General features: G+C 38.7%; 1 protein-coding gene across 3 annotated transcripts in view; it reads right to left on the bottom strand.

The window, feature by feature from the left end:
* Positions 1 to 20,432, bottom strand: part of NFKB2 (nuclear factor kappa B subunit 2) — a 396,915-nt gene that overhangs the window by 243,524 nt on the left and 132,959 nt on the right. Inside the window, exon 2 of one of the 3 annotated variants that reach the window (XM_044056528.1) lies at positions 13,237 to 13,300. In XM_044056528.1, the coding sequence (XP_043912463.1) occupies positions 13,237 to 13,247 (11 nt within the window). In that variant the 5' untranslated portion in view covers positions 13,248 to 13,300. Of the gene's footprint in view, positions 1 to 5,688; positions 5,795 to 13,236; positions 13,301 to 20,432 lie in introns of those variants that run through there. The other 2 variants (XM_044056530.1, XM_044056529.1) reach the window with 2 other exon arrangements.

Below are 20,432 nucleotides of genomic sequence, written 5' to 3'. Positions count from 1 at the left end.
AAAGCCCTCTTCTACAATATAGTCTGGTGTGGTACCTTAGCAGCCTTAACATTATTCATATGTAAACTACTTACTTTAAAGTATACTTAGCTTTACCTATTGGCTGTTTGCACACCATCTGACGCTAATTTCTCCTGCCCTTTCTTCCCCATCTCTGTTTCATCTTACAACCCTTGCCTTTTTTCTTACTGTATCCCATCTTTGTTAATTTATACCTACTTAACTGAGCCCTTACAGTCACCGGATATAAGGTACTAAACTGGACAACTGTTACCTTACCTATCTTAGCTAAAGATACTGACATTAATCATTGCTGCACTGCTCCTTGGCTGATGGTTTATTTTTATTCACAGTACTTGAGCTCCTGGGCCAAACTGCTCCATTCTCCCTCGCTACGTTTGATCTCAGTTCACTTCCTTACCCTACCCCCATTCACAGCCACCGTCACTTTCCCCACATTTATTCTTAAATAACCACTCCCTCAACCCAAATCAAACAATCACCACATACTACCATATATAGTACAACCAATACTAATTTATAAACCCCACCTCCTTCACTCATACTAATACAAACAACTCACACTTCACTACATCAATTCCACTACAATGCCTAACAACAAAACTCCAACCAAACTAATAAATATTGCTCCCATCCAACCTCAGCTACAATATAGAAAGCAATTATACATAACACACATGCTGCTATTCTAATAATTTTAACACTAGCTATACACATCTCCTCTTACCAAACCAAACTAGAACATATTCCATTCCAATCTACCTCTTCCCTCTACCCAAAAAAATTAAACTTATCAACATTATTATTTCTTCCTTTATACTTAACACTACCACATTTCATTATGCACACTATTCACTACTCCCTCACCCCAACACTCCTAAATTTTCTCAAAAATATGATAGATACATAGTTAAAATCTTAAAGACTTTAGTTAGTATAGCATCCACACTAATACTCAGTGGGGACATTCACCCAAACCCTCACCCAAACATTAATCTAAACGCAAATCCTCAAAATGCCACCAACCACATGCAACCAACAACAATCCCCCACAGAAACAAAACGGATATCTTGCTATTAAACATGAATAGTAGAAGTATCACTAACAAAGTCCATGAGCTGCACGCCAACCTCTCTCTATACTCACCTGATATTGTATTAATCATCGAAACATGGCTTAAACCCAGTGTTACCAATAATGATATTCTTCCTCCAGGTTATAACATAATACATCGAGACAGAATTGGTAAAAGAGGTGGTGGCTTAGCCTTACTCTTTAAAAATCACCTTTCCCTAGACGCTTTAGATCAAATCACCCCCTACCTTTGACAATTTTGAAGTGCTACTTGCAAAGCTTATCATGAACACAAAAAAACATATAAGCATAATTGGAATCTATAGCCCACCTGGGGACAGCATCCACACTTTAGAAAACACTTTGAACTGGACCACAGTTTCACTACCGCAGGAAACAATAATCACTGGTGATTTTAATACTGACTGGTCAAACTGCAATTCCCTTAATCCCACTAATCACATCAACCTCTATGGCTTCACCCAACTCATTCAAACCCCCACTAGGGTAGACAAGTCATCCAATAAGCACTCCATTCTCAAATGGATCTTAACAAATAAACCAGCCCACTCTCATCACTCTGGCTGTCTCCCTGACAGCCTCCGTGACCATCTCCCAACCAATCTACTTAGACAGTGAATTAACACAACTAAATACTCCATTTACACGCAAATAAGGAACAAAAAACACCTGAACCCCAATGACTTCATAAACATCCTCAAACACTGTAACTGGTCACCACTTAAACTACTTCTCCTAGAAGATGTTGTAGAATATTTTAATACTACCTTCCTCTCTATCTTAAACACACAGGCTACTCCTAGGATTATAAGAGTTAAATCTAACTTTGCCTCATGGCTAAACAAAGAAACTACGTCACTGCTAAAAGCAAAGGACAAAGCCTGGGAACATTGGCACAAAACTAAATCACAAATTTGCAAAGCAAACATATTGAGAACTGAGAAACAAAGCAAAAGAAAAAAAACTAAAATTAAACAGGAAAAAATAAATTACTACTCTGACATCCAAACTAAACACTGAAATAACCCACAAAAATTCTGGTCAGCAATAAATGACATACTCCTACGTGGCAAAGCCACCCGCTCCCCACTACTAATAATAACTTAGACAACATAGCTACCCAGTTCAACAAATACTTTACAGAAACTATTTTAACCCTCTCTAAAAATCATACCCCCACTCCTACTCCAGCCACTCTTACACTGAGAAAAAGCACCACCTTCTCCCTTCAACCTGCCTCAACAAATACTATAAAAAGACTTCTTATGAAATTAAAGCCCACTACTCTAGCTGCAGACAGCGGGGAGTGCCTTCTGTGTGGCGTCTGCATGTCCTCCCCATGGTTGGGTGGGCATTCGAAAGACATGCGTAAATGGGTGTGCCTTCTTTGAAGGTTGAACGTCGAGCTGGCACCTCGGCGTTCGTCAAAATCTACTGCTAATCATTAGCGGACCGGATTTCCTCTGTGGCGACCCCTAACCGGGAAAAGCCAAAAGACAACAACAAATCTAGCTGCAGACAACTTACCTGCAAAGTTTTTAAGACTTGCTGCTGAAGGAATTGCCTATCCAGTATCCATTCTTATCACCTGATCTACATCTGAATACCCATTTGGAAAACTTCCCACATTATTCCACTCCATAAAAGAGGCAGTTCAACTGATCTGTCTAACTACTGACCAACTGCAATCCTATCCCCTCTGTCTAAGATACTAGAGCGAATTGTTCATAAGCAAATCATGTACTACTGCATACAAACAAGCTACTAATCAATATGCAGCACAGTTTCCGCCCATATCACAGTACTACCACTGCACTAATGCCATTTATTAACACTGTTAACTATCACAGAAACAACAGTAAATACATATCTTCTATCTTTCTAGACTTGTCAAAAGCCTTCAATATGGTCTCACACAGCAAACTTAATAAATGCCCTCCCTGAGTTGAATCTATCTCAGTCTACTCTTGCCCGGTTTCAGGGCTACCAAACTGGGTGCCAGCAAGCAGTACGGTGGAAACAAAATCTTTCACTTCTTACACCAGTGACCATAGGAGTTCTCCAAGGCTCTGTATTAGGCCCTCTACTCTTCTCTGTATTTACAAACAACCTTCATACCTCAGTCCCTCATGCCACAGTCATTCAGTATGCAGATGATTCCACAGTAAAATGTGCTGCTACTACCCTACACGAATTACAAACACTAATACAAGAGTCCTTCCTGGAAATAAAACCTGGCTAACAAACTCCCACTTAATTCTAAACCCCAAAAAGTCCAAACCCATGCTATGCCATCCCACTAAAGCTACTGTTCCCCTCCCAATATTCAACACACTGTATCAACAAACAACACCGTCATCTCACATAAACCTCACACCAAACTACCGGGAGTAGAAATAGACAGCAACATGAGATTTGACAAACACATATCCCAAACCATAAAAAATACACAAAAAACTCGGTGCATTATATGGGAACAAGCAGTATCTTACAAAAAACACAAACTACTACAGCTCAATCCCATTTCATCTCAACTCTACAATATGCATCACCCATATTAACTAACCTAAGAAAAACTGAGTTAACAAAAGTAGACTCTTGTTATAACAAAATCGACACGTATGCAGCAAACTCACCCTTTAGGTCTCACCACTGTTCTGCACTCAGACAACTCAACTGGTTAGAACTCCCCCAACTATTACTCTTTAACCAACTAACAATAGCCCAAAAAATCTTTTATCAACCCAAGAATACACCTGCCCTACAAACCCTACTACAGCCATTCTCCAGTGCCAGAGCTCTGTCAATAAACCCCTTATAAAAATAACCACTGAAGAAGCCCTCTCCTCAAACTACATAGCCAAAATTAGGCATGCACTACCTCCTAACATAACATTTACCACAGCCTTAACTTACTTTAAAAACTCAATTACCAAACAAGTGGCTATGCCATTGCACTGCTCCCGATTAAACTGTCTCTCTCAGGTAATGCGACTACTTCTTCTAAGCTGACTTTAAATTCCCATATATACATAGGTTCTTTAAGCTCTCATGATTAGGTGGTACATTTTGCTCATAAAAAAAAAAAAAAAAAAACTGTATGTGTACTTATAGCTAACTCTCTATAGAAGCTATATAATGTTTGTATGGAATCTGTTTCACTGTACTATGGTCACATATATGTAACTTACTGTGATATATGATGTTCTCAAAAGTTTACCAACTTGTATGTATTATATACTCAAAAGTTTGATCAACTTGTATGTAATATGTGGAGCTTTTTTCCCCGGGCCTCCACGGAAAAAGAAGAGGACATGTGTCCAGTTGGAATTTCCCAGTAATCAAATGTAAAATAAATGAAAAAATAAATAAATAAAAAAACATAATTTTTTGATTACCTGCTTAATACAATGCAGGGTCACGGTAAAGTGAGAGCCTATGCTATTATTCACTAGGCACAAGGCATTGAACTCCACCTGATCTAATGTGTACAAATAATCAACATTACAAAACACAAGTCTACATAAGCTAAGCAGAAACCACAGCACTGTGGACTGATAGCATCCTTGGACTTCCAGTAGTCCTATAAGCAACAATACTAATAAAAGACTTTCAAGAATTTTAACATACGCTACTGGTAATTTCTTTCTAGGTACAGAAAGATGCAGCCCTGGATACAGCTCAGGCTTTGAACACTGGACTACTGATAATTATCACACACTTAGACTGTGCTGCTCTCTTGAACTCTGTAAATTCCTAGATTCAGAAATAGGATCCATTCCATGCACAGTATTAAAAAATAATAATAACTTAAATTATAAAAAAGCTTTATGAGTTTACATAATTAATAATAATTTATTTTTAATGCAGTTCATCTTAACTAAGTAAATGAAAAAAGGGCAAATGCAATGTACTTATAAATATATACACACACACATATATATATATATATATATATATATATATATATATATATATATATATATATATATATATATAGTTGGAATCCAAAGTAAGTGGACAAATCCCACACAGAGAGCATAGCCAAACCCTATACAGTGTTCAAAGGTCAGGAATGAACCATGAAACCTGGTGCTCTGAAGTATAAACATTAACACTTGACATACAATGTTACCATCCTGATGCTTCAAAGCCACCAGATTTTTTTCCTAACTACTATTAGTGAGCTCTAACTATGTATGGTCACTAAGGAAATCTGAACTCAGTTCTACAAAATCTTGACACATAAAATACAACTGTGAGTGCACAGTACAACAAAACCACTGTCTTTTCTCCTGCTGAGAACAAAACAAAACATTTTCACAGAAGAGTAACTCTACAACATAATATCAACAAAAGAAACAGCTTTAAGTAGTATTGCAACTGTCAGAGTACAGAGCACCCAAATAACCATACACAGTGACAAAAATAAATGTTTCATAGAGCAAAGGGACTAGAATCCACTTCTACTGTGGCATTTCCGACAGAGCTAACTTCAGGAAGTATATCATCTTCTAACATCTAAAAATACATGCATTCTTTAAGAGCAGACAAACTATGATAAAGAATACCAGCTTCAGGTGATTTTTTTTCAGCACTGGTTACTCAAAGGAAAAAGCGTTTTGTGCAGTCTGACCTCAAGCTGCTTGATAAAAATGTTTCAGGAAAGCAAAACAGCAGCAAAGGAAAGCCCCTAAAATACCAGCAGCTCTACCGGTGACGTCTGCAAACATGTGACTGTCTCAGTACTGCCCTGTTTCCTGCAACAGTTAAGTGAAGCAAAACAGCTTAGTTCTCAGTGCTGCGTAGCTACTAGTCAGCAAGCACAAACTTTGTTTGTACTGCCCCGGAAGTTTTGGAATACAAATCATTAGCAATCATGAATACTACATGGTGTTCCTGGAAGAAAGATGTCAACAAACTAGAAGCAGTCTATCTTTTTTCCCCATAGCTTCAACTCTTCAGCTAATTTCTAACACCAGTAATTCAGCAGGAATCCATCTTCTAAACATGTCAGTGTAATTAGCCCAAATCTTTTAGTTTTTATTTGGAGCTTTGTCACAAATCTTAAGAAGAAGAATTACATTCCAAATGATGAGGTTTCACAATAACTCAAAAAGCTTGGCTTAAATAACTAGCTCTAAATGGAAAGTCTGAAAGACAGCTTTCAAAATACACTGTGCAAAGCTCCACTGAAGACAATATAGTAGTTTTTGATACTGGAACTCTTGAGTCAGTCTGACACATCTCCACATATGTGGTTAAAATGTGGGATAGCACTATTGTGTAAGACGATAGAATACTGAGCTACAAACACATCTGATGCATCTAGAAACCCTGGGTTCGATTCTTACAACGTCTAACTTCATATTGCATAACCCATTTAACTTTTTTATGTGCTTAGTTAGTACTCCAAGAAGGTGTATAATAAAGTGTAACTCCTTTTATTTTTTTCTCTACATATATTTTGTTAACTAAGTAAACGGGCTAGCTATTTCATGGATCCTTTTCAGCAAAAACATACTTTTTGAGAGGGGACTTGAGACTGAAGTACTCAGAAGAAACCTGCACAGCCAAATGGAGAACATGGAACCTCCACACAGATGGTGACTGGAGGTCAGGATCAAAACCCAGACATCACAGCTGTGAGGCAGGGATCTTATCTACTGATGGACACTAGTGCCCACTGTTTCTTGGTAATAAAATAATTAAATAAGAATTAATGAAAAAAAATGTATCCCCATGTGTCTTAAATTAAACTATACGTCCTGTAAAAGAATGAAGCTGTCAGAGTAAAAATATGATTCTAAATCCAAAATGCATGTTCTTCATAAGGATGAAGTGGCTACAGTCACGAAATAGTTATTTATGGAAACACTATCCTTTAAAGTACATACATAAGTAGACAAGCAAATAAATCAGAAAACCATACGGTCAAAGGCAAGTTGTTTTGTATTTGAGTATAAAAGTGAGTTGGGTCATCAGACACAGAGGTGTCAGTCTACACCAGCCTGTCATAGTCAAGGCATCCAATGAGGTCAACTTCAAGCTTCTTCTGAAACAGCTTTAACAGATAACTGTACAGTATTCAGCAACAAAACAGATTTCCATTCTTATGCAATTATCATTACAGTCTCAGTTATGCTTATATAAAATAATAACTATTACAATATCAACTAAGTCAATCTTTTTTTTTAATAAAATCTTGCTCATATACTCTTTAATTATCTGAGATGTTATACCATTTTTTGTATATTTTTTGAACTGAAAGACAGAAATTCATTTCATTCTCTACAGATTTTTCTTGCTCTTAGGAAATAAGATAGTTAAGAGAGGAATTTGCAAAGCTAAGAGTGTATACCTTGAAGGTACAGATCAGCATTATTTATTTATTTTAAAATTTTGGCTAGAATACATTTTCCTTTAGGTACTCTATTAGTACCTAAATGCTCACATTTATGTTGCTTGTTTTCCAGTTGTTTTTTACTGTGCTGCATATTACAGTGACGTGTGTGTGGATTCAAAACACCAAAGTTGTGGTCAGTGCAATTGTAGTGTGTCTGAGAAAAAGTGAGACTTTTTTGTAGTTTTTGTTAAATGCTCCTTCTTTCTCTAAGTTGCTGATCCTGGCATAAAAATATGTAAGTGAACTCATTTATCACTGTACTGTCCACCATCATTCTATGTCAGCTGCTGTACTCTGCTCATCATTAGATTTATGTTCATGTGCAAACTGTATGCCCCAGAGTTGTATACATGATGGAAACTGTATGCCCCAGAGGTGTATACATGATGCAAACTGTACGCCCCAGAGGTGTATACATGATGCAAACTGTATGCCTCAGAGGTGTGCACTTGATGCAAACTGTATGCCTCAGAGGTGTATACATGATGCAAACTGTATGTTCCGGAAGTGTATACATGATGCAAACTATACACCCCAGAGGTGTACAAATGATGCAAAGTGTATGCCCCAGAGGTGTATACACGATGCAAACTGTATGCCCGAGAGGTGTATACATGATGCGAGCTGTACGCCCCAGAGATGTATACATGATGCAAACTGTACGCCCCAGAGGTGTATACATGATGCAAACTGTACGCCTCAGAGGTGTATACATGATGCAAACTATATGCCCCAGAGGTGTATACATAATGGCAAAAGTACTGAACAATTCTATACTTAGCTCTGTAAATCTTTACTTAGTGTCTGCTTGATCAGTTTTGAAAAACTATAGAACTTGGTATATCAACACCTGGTTTGTAGATGAAAAGTGTCCATGGACCAGTCCACCTACCCATTTACCTAACAGACAAACAAACAGAGTGAACAGGAGCTGTGGTATAGCTTTCTGTGGTGCTTTGCTTCACACTTACACTCAACTTCATGTACTTTGCTCATCTGTGCAAATGAGTTAGTTTTATGCCATTATGAGTGAAGACATTTTTGAACTTTTATCATTTCGATCAGACACAGTAGACTTCTTACAATATTTATTCCTCACATGACCAATAATAATCATAGTTAAGCACTTAATTCCCTTAACATTAATTTGATTCAAAGACATGGTTCACAATTCCACGAGGATGGTATGTGGCAAAAGTCACACAACCGAACCTTACACAACTCAAACACATGCCCCAACCCCCACAGTACATAGTTTATGATAGGTGCCAGGTGCAAATGTGGTATGCAAATGAGTGCAGCAGCAATACCTGTGATTCACAAAGTTGTGAAATAGGAGCATACAGTGAGAAGGACAGGCAAATATTTACTTCAGTACAACTGCAGGCTACAGAGTTTAAGAACAATCCAGAGCAGGAGTATACAGTGAGAAGGACAGGGAAATATTTACTTCAGTACAGCTGTAGGCTGCAAACAGTTTAAGAACAATGATCTGCAAAAAACACTGAAGCTGTGTCCAGTGTACTAAGGCTGAGCACAGCGTTGGCTCACAAACAGTATGAATATAACATGATGTTATAAAACGTGTGTACTACTCTTTGAGAATACACTAGTATGCACTGAGCATAGCACCTCAGTGGGACAACCAAGCCCAGTGTCCTCCCCCACAATGACACAGACTAACTTCCCACTGGGGGCACCAACACAATCACATCACTTCATTTTAACACATGCAAATCACACTCTCAATGATTTTATGGCAATCCTTTATCTTCCCATTAACAAGATTCATACCATTTGAGTTCCTTTATAAGATATAGCAACTTAGCAGTATCTCTTAAATACTATTCAAGATTTATTACATCCATCCTTAGTTGGCAGTTAACTTTCCATCCTGTTCTACATAGGTTCATAGGTGTGTACTAGGCTAATGGCCCTGGAGCCTTTACAAGCCTAGCCCACTGAAGCACCCTGGCATCGTGCCACCCGACATTAGTTCCCAGTGCCTCTATCAAGTAAAGCCACTGGACCCCCATGGTGAACTTTCTATTTCCCATCCACTCATTAAGATTATCTCTTGAAGAGGGCCAGTGAGGTGCTCTGCTTGACATGTATGGGAAATCTATTCCAGAGCATGGGCAGTCTCTGGGTTATGTACCTGTCCCTCCAGCATGCTCTGTTGATTGTGGTAATGAGGTTGAGGTATCTGGAGAGTGTGGTGCTGAGGGATTGGGATTTCTTTAGATGTAGCATTTCTAACAGACCTGGGTCAGACATGGCTTTGTAAGTCAAGCAGAGATCGCCTCTTAGTAGATGATAGGAGACAGAGAATAGCTGAAGTGTTTTTAGTCTGTCCGTGTAGGACATGTGTTTAAGGCCTATGATCCTCTTCCTGATCTACCTCTGTGGTCTTTCCAGCTGAAGCAGGTGTCTAGTGAGGTACATGCCAAATACGGCATTATACTCAATAACTGGACTAATGAAGGAAGAGTAGACAAAGATGATGACCTCTTTCTTCCTGGATGCAAAACCCTTCGTAATGAGATGTGCCACATAGGACTTTCTAACCAAAGTGGCAATGTGGTGGTCGAAGGAGAGGTTGCTGTCAACCTGTGTCCCCAGATCTCTTATAATGCCTTCAGTGTTCAGTGGGCTCCCTCCGATGTGGCAATTACTGGGAACTGAGTTTTTCCCAAAGGGGATGATGACGCATTTTTGGCATTAAGCTTAAGGCCATGGTCTCAATGAGGCCTTTCTGTAGGATGTCTACATCACTTGGGGAGTTAATAATGGCTCCCAGCTTGCAGTCGTCTGTGAACGTGGTCAGCTAGAGTCCATCCATGTTGGCCTGGACTTCTGAGAAGTAAATGCCAAACTGGAGAGGACTCAGGACCGATCCCTGTGGGACTCCACTCATGACTGGTCAGCAGTCTGACTTGGAGTCCGCTATTTTCACACTGTAGTAACAATTATATCCTGAGATATCTGGTTTGCAAGGTGGATAATCTGAATTTTATTTATTTTTTACTCTTTCTTTTTATTAAAATCCTTTTATTTCAATCAAAACATTTTAATGAATGTATCAAGCATATTTGCAAAGATAAACAACAAAATAAAACAAATATGCATTAAGTGCTACAGGAAGAAAGAAGTAATTGATAACTTAATAATGAATATCCCCAAAATGACATAGTTAAAAGAAAGTGTATGAGCAGACAATTAATCTTGGATTGCACGCATGTACATCTTAAAATTGTCTTGGCTAAGTTGATGGCCTAATATGTGGTGACATGCCTAAGTCAGCCGATAATTTATATTATGCATATCCAATCATATACACTACCGTTACTAAGCTTATGTTGAAACTTATGCAATTCAGTGAGCTTGTGTGTACTGCATTGTTTCCCATGTACAAACATACATAGATACAGCATAGTTAAAAAAGTAGCAACCACAGTACTGATCCAAATATCTACAAGAAACAAAAGTGAGCTAAGTTCATCACTTGAACCTAACGGGCAAAATTTGAGATTTTCTCATGACAGGATAGAAACCCAAAGGGCCTATACAATTCCTTTGGCTAACCTATCCCAATAGTACCATACCTTGGTGCATTCCCCAAGTAAGTGGGGATAGTGTGCTTCCAAATCCCATATAATTCCTTTGGTTAACCTATCCCAATGGTGCCATACCTTGAGACACTCCCCAAGTCAGTGGGGATAGTGTACTTCCAACTCCCATACAATTCTTTTGGCTAACCAATCCTAATGATGCCATACCTTGGGACATTCCCCAAGTCAGTGGGGATAGTGTGCTTCCAACTCCCATGCAATTCCTTTGGCTAACCTATCCCAATGTTGCCATACCTTGGGACATTCCCCAAGTCAGTGGGGATAGTGTGCTTCCAACTGCCCTCAGTGTCAACAAATAGGAGTGCTGATCAAGCCTAAGCCATGTAGCTTAACAGGGGTGTAATGCCAATAGAATATTAACTTCATATGGGAAATATTGTGCTAATACTGGCCAATCTGCCACCCAAATCTAGCGAGACATTTATCCCATTCCTCTCTAGACATGGGGCAGGAGCAAGGCATTCCATTTAATCAAATAATACCCTGGTAGTTCCTTGGATTACTTTTTAATAGGCACATATACTATTCCCAGTCTGGGTGCTTTAGCCTGAAGCATACCCCAAAACAGGGGTTTTGAAGTATCAGACTGTGTGCATAAAAAGAGATATCAAGTGTCAGCTTACCAGTAAGACATGCTTACAATAGCAAGCACTGCCCCCCCCACACACACACTAGTAAACCAGGGAACTGGTGTTTGATCTCTGCTCATGTATATACTCCAGCATTAGACACACGTCACATATCAGAAACAAAATTACTTCCAGCTGCGATGCAGTTATACCACACAATCTCTTTTCCATCACCAGTAATAAGTGAACAATGCAGGGGTCAACCTAACTCACCATTGTGAAGCTTCTGACATACTAAATCCATCAAACCACAGAAATCAAAGCATCCAAGCCCCTCCCCCAAGTCCCATACCTTGTATGATAGCCTAGATGTTGGTGAAGCTGTAACCCGAGTTTCAGAAAAGTTTCTGAGGTGAGCCATTCTGACTTCAGGAGAGTGTCTAGCTTTTATACTAAAGTTCACTATCAACTCATCACTGCCCAACCATAACTTGCTATGCGAGGCCCACCAAATGCACAGTATATGGCTGGAATAAAGGGTCTATATCAGAATATCGAAGTATTAAAATTTCGAATGTGCTGATATTGAACACTATTCAGCAAACGCTAAGAATAGCGAAGCTGCAGAACAACGAATTCTTTCCTTGGGAAAGAATTTGGTTGGCCGTTTCTGTGGCTTCGCTATTCTTAGCGCTGTGGTGGAAAGTTACGGGTTGGGTTCAAGTAAGTGTGCGATTGTTTGTAAGTTATTGTTAGGGGTGGGTTAAGTGAGTTAGGGTCAGGGCGCGGGTTAGGTGAGTGTGCATTAGTGACGGACCTTAGGGTTAGGGTTTGGGTTAAGGTAAGTGGGTAGATAGTAGTGTATATTTAGTTTAGTGTAGCATTAGATGTAGGAATTTAAGTGTATGTGTGTGGTTGCTGTTTGTTTGATGTGCTTATGTTGTGTGTATGTGTTTCGGAGCAGCGAATTTTTTTCCATGGGAAAAAATTCACTGTTCTGAATGTTCGATATTTTCATGTTTAGATGTTTTGGGGCCGATGAAATAGCGTTCGCTATTTTCATCTTTCGATAACGTGATATAAATGCGGAATAAAGAGTTTCTGTCAACTAATTCTGGGTTTTGGGCCTTTCCAGAGGACATAAATGATCTGGATTTTATGTGTCTTTGCAGACAATAAATGGTTGAGGTTGTACTGTCAGACTTTTCTAAATCTTTATAGCCACTGTCAGAAAAGAATTTCATATTAACATAATTATCTAAAAATTCTTTTAACTGGTCCACTATGCAGCATACTTTAGTATTTGTAAGATGTTACATGACATTTACAAATAATGGTTAACACTGATACCACAATGTAATTCCATCTCTATCAGATGGATTAATAATAATAATAAGAAGAAGAACACTATTTATGCTCTTAGGTTCTTAAGATCCTGCAGTTATATTATAACCTCTCTGTTACTTTTTATGTTTCTTTAAAGCATTAGTAATAAAATAATGTCATAGTTACCTGAAAGGCATTAATGTATTGCTTACCAAAAGGTGGTATTCCGTTGCTGTCTTATAAGAAAAATCTGCAAAAAAAACGAAAATAACATCTTTTTAACATGTTAACACCCTGTCATGTCAGATTCACAAGAAACAGTATTTTCTTCACCACATGTGCTGCTACCAAATGTATTTGTATCATAATGCAATATAATTTCAATCTGCCCATTCTCAGATTCATCACTTTCCCTATTAGTACTAATTAAATAGTATAACAAATGCAATTTCCATATCAAATGATAACACTTAGCTTTAAGCTGATATTGCTTGGAAACAAAAAGAAACAAAAATTAAACAGCAATTTGCTAATTTGGTAAAATAAAACCAGCTGTATTTATTGTTAATGTATTTGCCAGAATACTTTCATAGTTATTAATTACATAAAAACAACCCAATGGATAAAAGTTCATCAGTCACAATTATTTTAAGTAAAATGCATCGTTAGTTCATGTGGGTCCTTTCCTCAATCAACCTCTCCAAACCTGCCCATCTTCTTGCCTGTTATTTTAACCAATTTTACCTTGGAGGGTTGTCCTGCAAACCCACAACTGACTGTGTGGCTACAATGAGAGGGGCTTGTGAAATCAGAAGAATTATGGTCTAAATTCAGCAGTGTCACTTACATTTACATGTTACTTCTTCAGCATCTGGTTAAGGACCATATAAATCCCAATGGTAATGTACTTCAGCATCTGGTTAAGGACCATTTAAATCCCAGTGGTAATGTACCTTAGCATCATTTCTACCTTCTGCATCACTGGTTTTATGGCCATTCCTCTTCCAAAAGAATATATATATATATATATATATATATATATATATATATATATATATATATATATATATATATTCTTCTAGTCCCAAAGGTTTTACTTTACTTTCTTCAATTCTTTAATCACCAAGTTCTTTTTCTAACCATTCGTTTTCTTTTTTACACCTTGGTTAAACCATTACATTTAAACAGCAATCTGGCTTCTAAATAAGCATAAGCATCCCTTACTTCAGCACTCAATTTAATCTGTTTAAGAGGGTTGCCCTTTATCCCATTCCTCGTTCATACCCATTCACAACTATGTGCAGCATTCTTCCACTATTTTTAAAAGCCACGTCTTTGCTTCATATGTCATCAAAGGCTATTTCTAGAAATTTAAAATCTCTTAACCCTTTGAGAGTTGTGTATAATTCTATGAACTTCGCAATGCTGTATTTAATACAAAAATCATAATTTTTTTTCAGGTTTAGCCATAGCAGCAGACCACCTAATATCAGGACAACACATGGAGTGCCAGTTTGCTGATTTCCTTTAATAAGCTGTCCCGGTTTTTGAATGGCATTTTGAAAATGACAAAGTAAAATCACAATCATAGATGAAGAACACTCATACACACAGTCTGGACTGTCTCTTATTCTCTGCGACTATGTAACCTTGGAGTTGATATATATAAATCACATTAGGTGTGAGGGTTACTGTCTTTCAAGAAGGGGTTCAGAGGGGCTTGCCCTCTGCAAAACAGTGACCTTTATATGAAATTTGCTAGCTGTCAGGCAGCGATTTCCTTGACAAACTGTTAGTCAAATACTTTCAATAAGACAAATGAGTAAAACAGAGATTTGCGGCCACGATCATAGGATCATAGCAGGTTACTAAGCAAATGGCACTATAGCCATTTTAAAGCCTAGCCACTTTTTCCAATTATCAATGCCTAAGAACTAGAATAGCTCTGGTATAGCTATATATATATATATATATATATATATATATATATATATATATATATATATATATATATATGTATACTACAAACTGCCCCTGTCCATAAAGGCCACAGGCAACAAGCCAGAGGTGAATTTTCGATTTCCCATCCATTAGTCCAAACTGCATTTGAATAGGCTTAGGAAACAGCTTTGTGTCACATGAATGGGGAGTCTATTCCAGAATATGGGTAAAGTATGTGACACATACCTGTCCCTCCAACATGTTTTGATCGATCCTGCTACCTCTTGCATGCTATGCCAGTGCTCCTCCATTTGAGCTAATGAATTTGATGCATTACCTCTTGATGAGTTTACATCCAGGCTAAATCTCTGCCATTATACCTTTAACTTCCTCTATGTGACTTTGTCTGTTATTAGGAAGTTGTGTGGAAAATAAGTTATTGTTTTTTTATAATTTACCATTTGATCCAGAAACATCTATCTTGATGCTACACTTCTCCCTGGTCATACACCTTCCACCTCTACTGAATGAATGCATTGTTAATAACGCCAGGAGCAACTGGTGCTGTTATTGGGCTGGTGATCTGCAACACTTCCAGCTGTATAGTGTGTAATAAACAGGAAAGTCTGTATTATTTACTTTTAGCTGCCTGAAAGTCACTGTGACTTAACTTACTTATACAGATGTTTGAAGTCAGCCTGGTGAGCTACTGACACCAACTCACAGAATGAGGCTCTGCATTTACAGTGAAGCAAAACAATAGAGAGACAGAGAGTAAGTGAGAGAGGAAGGGATAGAGAGAGAGAGAGAGAGAGAGACAGAGAGAGAGAGAGAGACAGAGAGAGAGAGAGACAGAGAGAGAGAGAGAGAGAGAGAGAGAGAGAGAGAGAGAGAGAGAGAGAGAGAGAGAGAGACAGAGAGAGAGAGAGAGAGACAGAGAGAGAGACAGAGAGAGAGAGAGAGACAGAGAGAGAGAGAGAGACAGAGAGAGAGAGAGAGAGAGACAGAGAGAGAGAGAGAGAGAGAGAGAGAGAGAGAGAGAGAGAGAGAGAGAGAGAGACAGAGAGAGAGAGAGAGAGAGACAGAGAGAGAGAGAGAGAGAGAGACAGAGAGAGAGAGAGAGACAGAGAGAGAGAGAGAGAGAGAGAGAGAGAGAGAGACAGAGAGAGAGAGAGAGAGAGAGAGAGAGAGAGACAGAGAGAGAGAGAGAGACAGAGAGAGAGAGAGAGAGAGAGAGAGAGAGAGAGACAGAGAGAGACAGAGAGAGAGAGACAGAGAGAGAGAGAGAGAGAGAGAGAGAGAGAGAGAGAGAGAGAGAGACAGAGAGAGAGAGAGAGAGAGAGAGAGAGAGAGAGAGAGAGAGAGAGAGGGAGAGAGAGAGAGAGAGAGAGAGAGAGAGAGAGAGAGAGAGAGAGACAGAGAGAGAGAGAGAGAGAGAGAGAGAGAGAGAGAGAGAGACAGAGAGAGAGAGAGAGAGAGAGACAGAGAGAGAGAGAGAGAGAGACAGAGAGAGAGAGAGAGAGACAGAGAGAGAGAGAGAGAGAGAGAGAGAGAGAGAGAGAGAGAGAGAGAGAGACAGAGAGAGAGACAGAGAGAGAGAGAGAGAGACAGAGAGAGAGAGAGAGAGAGAGAGAGAGAGAGAGAGAGAGAGAGAGAGAGAGAGAGAGACAGAGAGAGAGAGAGAGAGAGAGAGAGAGAGAGAGAGACAGAGAGAGAGAGAGAGAGAGAGAGAGAGAGACAGAGAGAGAGAGAGAGAGAGACAGAGAGAGAGAGAGAGAGAGAGAGAGAGAGAGAGAGAGAGAGAGACAGAGAGAGAGAGAGAGAGAGAGAGAGAGAGAGAGAGAGAGAGAGAGAGAGACAGAGAGAGAGAGAGAGAGAGAGAGAGAGAGAGAGAGAGAGAGACAGAGAGAGAGAGAGACAGAGAGAGACAGAGAGAGAGAGAGAGAGAGAGAGAGAGAGAGAGAGAGAGAGAGACAGAGAGAGAGAGAGAGAGAGAGAGAGAGAGAGAGAGAGAGACAGAGAGAGAGAGAGACAGAGAGAGAGAGAGACAGAGAGAGAGAGAGAGAGAGACAGAGAGAGAGAGACAGAGAGAGAGAGAGAGAGAGAGAGAGAGAGAGACAGAGACAGAGAGAGAGAGAAAGGAAAAAGAAAATTAAGATTCTCATCATCCCTAACTAGGCTGACTTGAAAACAGCCAAACGAATGCAATGATTCCCCTTTCAAATTCAGGCTGTTGTGCCAGCTGTTGTTTCCCTCCTAATGCTGCCATTACGGCAGCAATCGGGACTGTGTCCAGTTGCTGCCAGAAACACAATGAGTACTGGGTTGTTAGCATGCCAGTTACAAATCAGAGCCCCCTCAACCCTGTCTGATGCTGTGACCTTGCCTAACTTGTATCTCAGTGAGGTCAACTTACAAAGTGTGGCTCTCAGCTGCATGTGTCGCATTTTGTTAGGCTTCTCCCCTCCTGATGCCTCTCCTGAACCACTTGTTCTGTTGAACTTGACTTTACCATACCTCAAACCTAATCCAGGTTTAGCGCCAGAATGGAGATTGAGGCATCCTAGGACAATGCTGCACTGCTACCAAGGAAGTTTTATTTTCTGTACAGCATACATAATACCATACTTAGTAATGCTGCAGACTGCTGAAGTGTTCACAGTATATAGTTAGGTGTGTTCAACACTGCCTCATTTCAAAAATGGAAGCACGCGCCCTCCTTTGACAGTGCCTCTCCCTTCCATGATACAAGAAGCACCTTCTCATTCCCCACTGTCCATGTCCTCCTTGCAACCAAGTTGTTAGCCGAACTTGGGTCATCTGAGTCACAGTCAGGGCTTACTCCCTCTGAACCATGGTCCTGGCCTGTATATAAGGAAGCTAATAATGTTCAATATTTTGTTAATGCTTTAGATTTTAATATTATTCTACAGAAAAACAAAAACTGATGCAGGAGGGGAGACAGTGTCAGACTCCTCAGACCAAGTGTATACAACTTCCTCAGGTGCCACCATTCCTTTTTTTTTTAAGTAATACTGCAGTCAAATGATACAAATGTGGAGAATATCAGTCTTGCACTCAGAGAGAATACACAAGGAAGAAGCCAAGAATCTTTAGGTAGCCTGCATCTTGTCAATCAGAATACGATTTATGTCTACAAACGATTTACCAGCACATGTCAATTGTAACAGCATATTCATCTCACAGTTTTATATTTAACACCTTTAAGAAGTTCCCTTCCCAAACAATCTGCTGTTACTGCCAGCATTTACAGTGCTGTGCAGTCCAGCCATTCTATAGGTCTAATTTTTTTTTTCTGGATTGCAAATACTCTGCTTCTCAAAAACAAATTCAAATAATGCTCAGTATAATGCAATAACTGCATAATGCCTCTTGTTCTGTTTTTTTATTTTATTTTAGTTTTAACAGGACAACATATCCACACCCTTACAACTAACCTAAGTGTAGAACTTACTATTGTTGTTTGGAGCTCAGTTTGCTATGCAAAAGAGTTTCTGAATAAAAGAAGTGTCATCCTTGGCATTTTTGACTCAATGCATTAAGACATACTGCTTGCATTCATTGGCTATATAAAACTGTCCTTAAACTGTTAGAATGGAGTTTTCTCATGGTCACCCCTGCAGAAGTGTCATTGGTTTGAAGAAATTTACCTGTTTATCAAAACAAATTTTCAGACAGAAAACTGCACTCACAGTGATCTGACTCATGTACACATTTTCTCACATAGCAGGTTCTAAAGTTACACTAACATAATATTACACACAAATAGGTATCATTTGGAATGGCCCATAGATTCAGATGTATTATTTCAATATATGAATACAATTAAAATATACGTAATGTACTCTGGCTAAATGTTAGCCCATGTTTTGGGGTTTTTTTTTTTTTTTTTTTTTTTTTGCAAATTCAGCTTGTATTTTTATTATGATTGTTTATGTTTTGTCCCATATTCAAGTTCTATTCTTTGTTATAATTGCTTTTTGTTGTGGCTGCTTTCCTGGCTTGAGTCATGACTAAAAAAGGAACTACAGAACAGTTTACATAACAAATTTAATAAATAAATAAACAAACAGTCGCCACAATGTACAGAGACACAGGTACCTACAACTGTATAGCACATACCTGCAAATAAAAACCTCAGGTAATGAATGCTTATACATGCATCTCTGCAGCATTTATGTGGGTCAGTACGTATAACCTTTCAAGTCATTTCTGCATATTTTGCATGTTTTTATATTAAATCTATTGTAAGCTCAAGGCACTATACTGCAAGTTTGAAAACGAACTTTAAAAGTAAAAGTTAGTTATGTACTTAACACAATGATAGAACTTCATGACCTGTATCTGTCCACGTCAAACCACAGGAGTGGTAGGTGCAGGCACTAGTCAGTACCTAAAACCTTCCCAGACTCTAACTCCTCCCCTTCTCCCACAGTGCTCTACTAGGGCTGCCACCTGCCAGCAAATTTTCCTGACAATCAGGAAATCAGTGTCTCTGTCAGGAAATTCAGTTCTGATGGGTATTTGTCAGCTATTTTGAATCATTCTGACAGCTAACATATTAATACTGGTGTATTTTCTAAAATGTTAATACTGTTTCACTTGAATTTCCCACTTGCATTTGAATTATTTTGCCAGAATAATGTTTTGTTTACAAGACTGGTATCTTGAGTGTTGTGAAGTGCGACCGTTAGCAGGAAGTTAGATTAATCAAAAGGATCCTCTTCATACTGCATCATACAAGAAGTATGCAACAATTTAAATCTTTTTTTTTTCCTTTTTATAAAGGGAAACAGTGGATCTGTCCTCCAGTCCTTCCTGTGGCAAAACTGCATATTCTTATTATCTTCAGTGTAAATAATATTGTATATATGAACACAATTTGGATTCATGAAAATTTTACAATACACACTGCAGGACACAATGTATAAATGCCCATCCTTGTTCATCATTTTCTCAGTATGATTTTTAAATTCCATGACTATCTAGTGCAATAGTTTAAACAAACAAACCAGCTGCCTAAACAATATTACAAAATATATTTTAACCTATGCAGCATGTTTATACATTTATGTGCTGTGTTTACCATATTATTTACTGTTTCTTCAAATGTGTTGTTAGCATCATTATTAACTTTGAAAGAGAAGCAATACACATTTACTTACTGAAGTAGACAGGGCAATAATTGGAGCAGTGGGTGAGGCTTTTGTCAGGTTTTTACTCCTTCCAAAGGTGGCGACCATATAGGCTCCACTTACAATCATGTCCAGATTACTGAAGTGCCCCAGCACAATGAACACCCATGCACACAGTCATAAGCAAAACATTCATTTTAACAATTCTGCCCCTCCAGGCCTCACTGCCTAAGGATGTGGAAAGAAGGATGTTGTTGCCAAAGTGAACAGACATGGACTATGAAG

Source organism: Protopterus annectens, chromosome 14.part0 (assembly GCF_019279795.1).
Source record: "Protopterus annectens isolate FY-2018-M chromosome 14.part0, PAN1.0, whole genome shotgun sequence".
In the NCBI taxonomy this organism is placed as follows: domain Eukaryota; kingdom Metazoa; phylum Chordata; order Ceratodontiformes; family Protopteridae; genus Protopterus; species Protopterus annectens.
Note: the sequence above shows the minus strand (reverse complement) of the source record. Positions and strands in the feature narration are given on the sequence as shown.